Genomic DNA, 9,900 nt, shown 5'->3' with positions numbered 1-9,900 from the left:
AATATAACTATGGTGTTAATTTATTTGAGTTATGTTCCTATTTTGCATATTTCATCCATGAATAAGCAATTATTCTAAATTTCCGTAGTCGATCACATTTGTGGGAACAAGTGTGAGGTTTAGACTATTATGAACTTGGATTGGTATACATTCATAGGTTGAATGTGGGGCAAGGTTACAACCAAGGTTCATAGATATTTGTGGGAAACAAATATTGGAAGACCCGCTCTCAAGAATTACTGTATAGAGCCTTTGTGGTTGATCACATGTAATCTTGAGTAAAGGCGAATATCATTGTATCCTCTGACCTGAGATACATATTGGGTTCGGATATTCACCAAGTACTGTGCCTTGATTCTGTCCTTCGCTATTCTGAAACATGGTAGTACATAAGGAAGAACTCAGGTATATTACAAAGTGTATATCTAGGACGTATGTAGTCAAGATGGAATTTGTCCCTCTTATTCGTTGAGAGTCAGATGTCTAAGGCCTGAAAAGTTAAATCTATAAGAGAGTGATCACTCTGTATCTCTTGGATTTAACATGACATCTAGGACGAAAGGAAATAATGAAAGATTCACCTAATCATATTCGAGATGGGAACTCGAAAGGAATGATGTTATTGAATGGCAAAAAGTCATAACATATTAGGGGTGATGGACGGTGTGTTAGGCTGTATCCATCACTTGCATTAATTTCTTATGTTTCTCGTGCAAGTGGGAGATTGAAGGTATTTCGTATGCGCGAGAGACATATTAAATCAATGTGGCTAATATGTTATGATCCAAGTCGGGTCATACCCAATAACAAGCTTACCGACACCTTATAAGTATTTAATCATAACGAATGGATCGTTAAATAAATACGCGACACTTGGATTTCAGAAAATCGGTTTTCTGAAATATTATTACTTGAGATAAATTATTTGGATGATTTATATATATAATTATTTATGGATTCAAATAATTAAAATGTGCTATATTTTATAAAAGGCTTTATAAAATATACAAGTAACAAATAAATACATGAAGTATTTACAAGTTTATAAAAATTGAATGGATTTTTTTTATAAACAAGCATGGGCTGCATATGTGGACTCCAAGACATCAAACCCATGCTTATTCTTGTTACTTTTGATAAACATATTTCCTTAAGTGTATGTCTTTTGACTCTAACACAAACACATGCATAAAAGATCAAGTAATTTATCAAAAACTCCTCTCTCTTTTCTGCATCATTCTGGCCGTGAGTTTCAGCTGGTTGCAAGGGGTTGTTCCAAGCTAATTTGCTAGTAAAATTCAAGTGTAATTAAATCCTAACCAAGGCTAAGTTGTTGGTAACAAGCTTGGGGTATAATCCCTTGAGGTTCTATACTTTTAGAGCTTGCATTCTCCATCATTTTAAAGTTGCAGCTGGTCGAAATTTCCAGCAGGTTCAGGAGGTTTTCAAGCTCGTGTTTAAGGTGTTTAAGGGTCCTAAACATTAGCAAGCTCAAAGGGGTTGTTGGTGAATCAAAGGCTAGGGTTTTGCTTACTTGAAGTTTCAAGTTTGGAGCCTACTTCTTCATCATTTTCATCCATTTTCTGCACCATCCTAACAGCCCTCAAAACAGATTTTGAGGAGGTATATATCTTCTCCTCTTGTTCTTATATGTAAGTATATATTCTAGACTTGATATTAACATGGAATTTGACCAAAAGGATGAACATTTAAACATGAACTTATCATAATGCTTCCGCTTGTTTTAACTATCTCAAAATGGTTTTCATAACATGTAAATTTTGAGAATATGTTGTTTATAATGTTGTTAAATTCCATCAAAAAGTACCTCAAATATTTAGCGTTTTTAAAAAGATTCCGTTTTGCGCATAGTTAGTGACATTGTGTTCCTAAAATTATTTTGAGTTTAACGATGGTGCCGGAAAAATTTAACTCGTTGCGAGCGAGAAGATATGACCCGTTGAATATTTGGGTGGAGTTTATTTAAGTTTTTTCATGAAAATAGGTATTGGACACTTTAACTTTGAGAGTCGATTTTAATTTTTGAAAAAAGTGGGGTTTTTTTTTTGGAAAATAAAAGAAATGTGAAAAAAAAAGGTGAAAACATAAAAATGCCTTGATACTATCCATGTGTTTTGTCTACTAAGTTAATGGTAAGGTAGTTCGGAACGGCACACGTTAACGATATACTCTTAATCACGTTACCAATCATGAAAGTGTAGATAAAGAAGAATCTAGAAAACATATAGGTTCAATTATGTAATTTGAGCATACTACCACAAAATATATTCTCACACTTCAATATTCTTCTTTCATGTTTGCTTATAGAAACAAAATAAAAAAAAAAAATAATAAAAAAAAAAAATTCTTCTTTCATTACTTCCCCTGAAACAGTAACAACAACAAAGCGAAATAACTCATTCACGGGTTCGATCTTCATGGAGATGTCTCTCGCGATCTTCAACTTTCCATTACCTTCCAGATCCAGGATCCATACTCCGATCTGTCTTCCGGCGAGCTCAACAACACACCGGAGAAATTCAGTCATCGTGAACGGAATAGGAGGATCGGCGAAATACAAAGGAACGCAGATGAGAGAGAAGAAACTAACGGAACTGATAGAATCTAAAATCGCTGAAGCGACGGAAGTATGTAACGGAAATCGTGAATCGGACGAGTGTAAGGTGGCGTGGGATGAAGTTGAAGAAGTTAGTCAGGCAAAAGCTGATCTCCGAAGAAAATTAGAAGGAAATAAGGATCCGTTGGAATCATTCTGTAAGGAGAATCCTGAGACTGATGAGTGTCGGATTTATGAAGATTGAAACGTAATCGACGGTTAATCGGAAGTTTATTCCTGAAATGTAACGTTTTAGGGTTTATATTAATATATTTGTATTAATTGCTGCTAATCTATGACTATGACTATGCCTATGCCTATGCGTGTTTTACTTGATGTCGCGCACTCGTCTGATCCTGAAAATGATAAACTCTTTTACCGATTTTAATTGCAAATTAAAAATATACAGATTATTTGGTATTACATTTGGGCGAAATACAGAATATATATATGATTTGTGTTCGTAGTTCATACTTAAGTGATTGATGTGATACTCTGTTAATGACAATAGGGAGTAATTAGTTACACTTAAAGCAGGTGCAGTTTGTTGTTTGTACAGTTGATTTGGTGGTGATGGCGTTCGTAAACCAGTTTGTTGTCATCATGTCAAGTTGGTGATGCGATTCATCTTTTTAAAGCAATCAAATTGGAATTGGAATAATTATTTTTGTGACATTTGTGGCGGACCAACACCTCACTACTAAAAACCTGCAAATATGTAATTATCAGCATCTGGGATTCTGGATAAGAACAAGTTTACTTTATTTCAATAACAATTTGAATTTGAACAAGCATGGGCAGTCCCGAGATTTAACTGCTTAGAATGAGGTGTAAAAAAAGACGTTTAAGTCGTAACGAATAATATAAATTATTTTAATAAAAAATGTTTTTTTGGCTTCACTAGAATGTTGATGGACTTTGATTTCTTTTTTCTTCCGGGTCATTTGATTGTTGTTTTTGAGCGTACTTTGCTTTGCATTCGCTACTTTAGTTGTGTTTCCCTAATTCCCTTTACTTTTCAAATCTCCAATTATGTATGTATAAAATTGGGTTTGTTTCTCTCCGTAAACAAGGATAATACTAAATGGGTATGAATGATTTAGATGATTTGACATGTGTTGGTAGGTCCGTTTTTCAAGAGCCTCTGTAATGCAATGTTACTATTCGAAGTTTTAAGAAGCATATGACTCAAATCATTACAAATACTTTGTCAATACTCAATACTATGCTCGGTATATACATGAACATTTGTTATGGCGACTCTGACATGAAGTGGTTATGATGAATTTTGTTTGGTGAATTGTAATATGACAATAACGTGAGTTAAGACGTGCATGTGATAAAGGTCGAGTGATGTGATAATATATGATTGAGAATTAAGTGAAAATGTGAAATGTTGTGGTTAAATTTGCAAAACAATTAATCTTGTATACGCTAATATTCTATTACAAAACGCCCACAACTTGTTAAAAATCTTGTCCAAAACGCCGCACTATGGGCCTGTGAGTGTTTTCGAGTGACCTCAACCTGTCAACCATATTTTTTTATCGTAACAAGTGGTCTAAGTAGATCCCTCACCTCAAGTATATTTTATCTCTTTCATGAAGTGTGTTTGATTACCTAAATAATTATGTCTTTGATCAAAAATTAACTTGAGGGTGAATTGTAATAAACACACTGTTCTTGATATTGTGAATAACCTTATGTGAATTTATGATTTAAGCAAGATGGTTTAGAACAATGCGCATAAATATGTGAATGTGAGTAATTGATCGAAATTTGTGAGATTGAGTTTGCTAAGTGACCTCCCAAATGACCTCACCCTTGGTATTTATAGAACCAAGGTGAGAGAGATGGGTGGTTATTCAGTCACTAATCGTGAGTCACCGATCCTCCATAACTACTTTTTAAGCGAATCTTGTAGAAAATAGCAATTATGATGACACGGCCTACGTGGTACGAGTTTCTAGGCGACTATCATGTCAATGCAATAGCCATATTTGCTTACAGGAATACGCCACACCATACAAATCCTGTGACGTATCTTAAATGGCGGAACATAGTTAAGGCAAGAGGGGGTGCTTGCTCCCCCCTGAAATCTGAGCTAACAGTATTATATATAATAGGTTTAGAATATTTGTACAAAAGTCTCTAAATGGATAGTTGGTAGATGACATGCACTAAAACTTTGAACTTTTGATAAGCGAGGGATCGATTACTATTTCTCATTATTTTCAGCTTCTTTTCTTATTTTGTCACAAGTTTTTGTACTTAACACCTTCTGACATATACTAATATCTTCCTAACTTTTATAATACTAACATATAATGACAAGAATAACTTAATATTTGCATAACCAACTCTATAAATATGTTAATATGAATTTGTTTTTAAACACAGTTACATGTCATAATACTTTGCCCCCTTAAAACTTTTGTTCAAGTTCCGCTTCTGGTTATTCTTAATTATGTTATAGAATCGCCACTCTAATTCTTTTTTACAAGGCTAATAGACTTGTAATACTAAAAATAAAGGATAAGCGCCACACTTTGTGCATGACTAATCACGTGGTTAGTCTTCAACCCCAAATTTTTAGCGTAATTTTAAATGTCTTAAAACAACTACGAGCCCACTTTCAACTCGAATTATAGTTATAGATATAAATTCATGATACATAAGGGCTTAAAAATAAGCACATGAAAGTACAAGGGTAAAAATTAAAAAATATTAAGCTAGGGTTTCGATAGCTGCACATACATAAACGAAGTAAACCTTTCTTTCGTCTGTTTTCAACAACTCGCCCAGTGAAATTATCCGCCGGAGCAAAACCCTAACGGTAATTCATCAAAACTTATATCTCCGATGTATAGCAGTCCTCCATTTTCTGTATATAGATATATATTGAATGAATTGAATATGATGTATTGCAGTGAAGGAGGTTGATTGTAATGGCGACAGTACCAGGGCAATTGATTTGGGAGATCGTAAAGAGGAACAACTCTTTTCTCGTTAAAGAGTTCGGTAACAACACTCAAAGTGTTCAATTCAGCAAAGAGCCTAACAATCTCTACAACCTCAACTCATACAAACACTCTGGTATTATTTATTATACACTTTTTATTTCAATTTCAATATATGTTAAGTTAGGGTTTATGATTCGTCAGATTATCATTTGTTACTTGTTCTATCAGTGTTTATATTATAGCTTTGTTAGTGTGAATGATGTTTTACAGGAGGGCTTCAATATATTACTTTATTATATATACAATTTTTCAATGATTTATTATCAGTAAGTATATCATATTGTGTGTGTTTGTTTGAATGATAATGAAAATCGAAATAATAATAGTGTTAGTATAATTGAGGTGTTAAAGTGATGTAAAATTTAAATGATATAGTTCTGTTTTTGTAATTGTTAATTTTTAGGACTAGCAAACAAGAAGACTGTGACTATCCAGCCAGCTGGTAAGGACCAAGGTGTGTTGCTTGCAACCACTAAGACCAAGAAACAGGGGAAGCCTGCTAGTTTGCTTCACAAATCCGTTATGAAAAAAGAGTTCTACCGTATGGCAAAAGCAGTTACAAACCAGGTAGTTATTTTTCTTTGAGCAAGACATTGTTTGGTAAAAAATGTATTTAAATGTACTAAGCATCATAGCGATAGATTTAGCTGACTTATCTGTAGTACACACATTGTTCTAGTTGGGCAGGTTTTACATTTGGTTGAAGATGGTTATTATATGCGTTTTATTCTGGCAAAATTTGATACAAATCTAGAAAGGTAGGGTTGGTAATTATAAACAATGATAAGGGATTGAAGAGAGTAGTGTAAATAGTACAAGTGTAGAGTTCTTAATGAGCTATATAGTTTTCAGAAAGAATAGTTAGATTTCTTTTTTTACATGTATATATGTATCAAAGAGCTTGCATTTTGTACTAAGAGTTGGACTTAAACTACCGCATAGCATGTACATGGTTTTGCAGTTGATTTCGGGAATTTATAGGAAATTCAGTGTTGTATTCTCATTTGTTTTGGCTGTGTTTGATTTTTTCATTCGAAAGCCATCACTAGGGTTTCATGTAATTTGCTACCAATTCATTTCTTGTACTTGCTATTCAATATGTTATCATATATCATTGGCTGAAATCTATGGTTTTTCTGTTGTAGCCTCTAGATGTCGAATCTATATAGCACTTTTAGTTTACTTTTTACACCCAGATTTTTAGTTTTGTTAAAAATGGTTAAGAGGTTTTGATGGTTGCATTGTTTGTATCAGGTGGTGGATAACTACTACAGGCCAGATTTGAAGAAGGCTGCTCTTGCTAGGTTGAGTGTGGTTAACAGGAGCCTTAAGGTTTCAAAGTCAGGTGTGAAGAAGAAGAACAGACAGGCATTCAAGATCCGTGGTAGGAAATGAAGCCCTTATTAGCATACTTTATTGGCAGTCAAGATCCGTCGAGCCCATCTTTTTGTTGTCCCCTCTTATTTATCCCTATTTGGTTTTTTTATGCGGATAGTTAAATGATGCTCAAATTAATTTGGTTAGAATATTTCTCCGAATTTAAATTTTGTTTCTCTTTAGCATGTTGGCTGCCTATACATGCACACATGTTTATGAATTCTGGTTCTTGCATGCAATCAATCAATCCCTGGTCTTGGCTACCATCTAGTCCCTGGTGTCTTCAAATCGAAGCTGACATTTTTAGCATCTGTAGTATTGTTTTAGATCTTTGTGATCATTTTGTTGCTATTCGTTTAAGTAGGCATTTGTTGGTCCATGAATCTGGTTGGTTATCTAAAAATGATTTATTCATATGGATATTTGTAGCTAATTAAATTTTGCTTGTGTTTTAGCTGAAAAACTTGTAAGCCTTAAAAAAACATGGATAAGCCTTCTTAAGTACAAACCTTGGGGAAGTGATCACCACCATTTTTTAGCCGTACACTATTATGATGTTGTGCTGTAAGTAAAACATAATTGGTGGTGTATGACTAAAAATTAGTGATGTACGAATTATCACCCCAAACCTTGTATCATCCTGGATTAACCGAAGTTTTTATCTTTTACCTGACACATTTTCAAAACCCATGGGCTTCGAGTTTGACCATTCACCGCCTTTGTTTTTACTATATTCGTTAGTTCGTTACCGCATTTGGACTTTGGAGGGTTATTTCAAAACATTTAGCCATTAAGTTAGTAAAAAAGACATTTTCCAAAGCTTACCAACTTGTGTCGGTTCCTAGGTGATCCATCCTTTGCATCCTTTGGAGAGTTAGCGGTATTTTTAAGTTTCCTAGTTGGTTTATTCTTTTCGAGTTATTTTTGATCGTCGTTTTTTTATCGGTTCATAGGATTCTTCATTTATTGCTAAAGATATTTTTAATTTTAATAGGAAAATGCTAATGACAACCTTAAGGGTTGTCATTAAGAAATTTAAACATATATTTCATTGTACATTTTTAATAACCACCTACTTTCATGAAAAAAATTACCCTCTAATTTACAAATGTACAACTTTTTTTGCATTTAAACTTCTTAATGACAACCCTGTCATTTAGGGGTGTTCATCGGTTCGGTTTTCGGTTTGTTCGGCTTATTCGGTTCGGTGTATTCGGTTTTGAATTTTTTTTGGGCAAAACCGAAAACCGAACCGAAAACCGAATTCAAAGTTAAAACCGAACCGAACCGAAAACCGAATTCAAATTCGGATTCGGTTCGGTTTTCGGTTAAAACCGAATATTATGAAAAAACTGAGAATGATGGTAGTTTAATTGTGGCATTACTAATGCCTTAGTTATTTATATCCTAAAACAATGACGTTCTATTAAATTATCAAGAATTCGATGATTTATTAATATTTAAAGATTAATTATGACTTTTACCGCTTCTGTTATTAAGAAGATGAACATAATAATTTGAGTAACATAATTCTAATGTGAGTTACCAAATCGTCATATGGGTGAGAACATATTTTATTGATTGGATCTCAAATTATAATGACATTAAAACATAAATATACAAATTAAATATATAAAAAATTTGAATTCGGTTTTCGGTTAAACCGAATTCAGAATTTCCAAAACCGAAAACCGAACCGAAAACCGAATTCAAATTCGGTTTCGGTTTGACTCGATCCGAAAACCGTTTTTCAAATTCGGTTTGATTTTTTTCCGGTTTGGTTTCGGTTTGGTTTTCGGGTTCCACGGTTTCAAACCAAATACTGACCACCCCTACTGTCATTAGCAGAATTTAAGCAGAATTTTTTTTACCAACCTTAACCTTCTTTTTTGACATACTCTAAAATGACCATTTTTGGCAAATTCTGACCAATTTTTGTCAAACTCTAAATTAATCTTCATTTTTGACAAATTCTAAAATTTGCTCCAATCATTTTCACAAATACTTGTGCTCATAATTTTTATTTTATTCCTAATGCACAATTACATTGATGATATACCTAATTTCCTAGTAATAAGGCAGGTTTTACATACGAGAATAGAATATTAGAAAAGTAATTGGTAAATAAGGTATTAACCTACACGTTTTAAGAACATCTTTACATAATAACTATTCATCAAGTTGAACTTGCGGGCATAGTCCAACGGTTCTCCCCATGTACTCTGTGTCATGGGATAGGGAGAGGTCATGGGTTCGATCCTTAGGGATGACATGATTTTCTTTAAACCAATTGAACACCAATAATGGTGGTATATATTGACCCTATAGGGAGGTTTTACCGGATTCGTTCACGGACCTCTACCCGGACCACTGCCCAAATGGTTGTGTTCCCCGGGTACCGTCGATCGGGTTCGGGTTTCCTCCCGAACGTGTGTGTTACGTGCAAATGATGAGGGTCGTTGAAATAAATGATTTACTGATGCCAAAAAATTGTCGTTCGAAAAAAAAACTATTCATCAAGTTATAAACTAAGGTTATTGACCAAAATGCCCATTTTTCAAACTCACTTAAACAATTCGCCTTAAAATAAGTTGTGATGTGGTCCAGCGGTTGGTGGTCTGCCTCCTTTAGGGAAGGTCAGGAGTTCGACCCCCGTTGGCTACATATAAACTAAGGTTATTGACCAAAATGCCCATTTTTCAAACTCACTTTAACAATTCGCCTTAAAATAAGTTGTGATGTGGTCCAGCGGTTAGTGGTCTGCCTCCTTTAGGAAATGTCAGGAGTTCGACCCCCGTTGCCTACATATTAAAAACACAATTTCATCTATGTCATGAAGTATCCACTCATGGCACCTTTCCCATATCGTTTGGGGGTTGGAGA

General features: G+C 34.2%; 2 protein-coding genes across 2 annotated transcripts; both read left to right on the top strand.

Annotated features, from left to right (window-relative positions):
- Positions 1 to 2,390: 2,390 nt before the first annotated feature.
- LOC139892706 (calvin cycle protein CP12-3, chloroplastic) lies at positions 2,391 to 2,953 on the top strand. Its single transcript, XM_071875821.1, has one exon. The coding sequence runs from the start codon at positions 2,439 to 2,441 to the stop codon at positions 2,820 to 2,822; it is 384 nt and encodes a 127-aa protein (XP_071731922.1). The 5' UTR covers positions 2,391 to 2,438; the 3' UTR covers positions 2,823 to 2,953.
- A 2,383-nt stretch (positions 2,954 to 5,336) lies between these two features.
- Positions 5,337 to 7,280, top strand: LOC139892705 (large ribosomal subunit protein eL28y-like). The gene is made up of 4 exons (XM_071875820.1): positions 5,337 to 5,453; positions 5,548 to 5,713; positions 6,044 to 6,207; positions 6,895 to 7,280. Exons 2-4 carry the CDS (start codon positions 5,566 to 5,568, stop codon positions 7,033 to 7,035), a joined length of 453 nt encoding a protein of 150 aa, XP_071731921.1. The 5' UTR covers positions 5,337 to 5,453; positions 5,548 to 5,565; the 3' UTR covers positions 7,036 to 7,280.
- Positions 7,281 to 9,900: the final 2,620 nt, after the last annotated feature.

This window comes from Rutidosis leptorrhynchoides, chromosome 2 (assembly GCF_046630445.1).
Source record: "Rutidosis leptorrhynchoides isolate AG116_Rl617_1_P2 chromosome 2, CSIRO_AGI_Rlap_v1, whole genome shotgun sequence".
In the NCBI taxonomy this organism is placed as follows: domain Eukaryota; kingdom Viridiplantae; phylum Streptophyta; class Magnoliopsida; order Asterales; family Asteraceae; genus Rutidosis; species Rutidosis leptorrhynchoides.
Note: the sequence above shows the minus strand (reverse complement) of the source record. Positions and strands in the feature narration are given on the sequence as shown.

Bases quoted from the DNA above. Each gene is read 5' to 3' on its own strand.
- LOC139892706 (XM_071875821.1), top strand. From the start codon at position 2,439: ATGGAGATGTCTCTCGCGATCTTCAACTTTCCATTACCTTCCAGATCC.
- LOC139892705 (XM_071875820.1), top strand. From the start codon at position 5,566: ATGGCGACAGTACCAGGGCAATTGATTTGGGAGATCGTAAAGAGGAAC. The intron at 5,714-6,043 runs GTATTATTTATT...GTTAATTTTTAG, and splicing joins CAACTCATACAAACACTCTG to GACTAGCAAACAAGAAGACT. The intron at 6,208-6,894 runs GTAGTTATTTTT...TGTTTGTATCAG, and splicing joins CAAAAGCAGTTACAAACCAG to GTGGTGGATAACTACTACAG.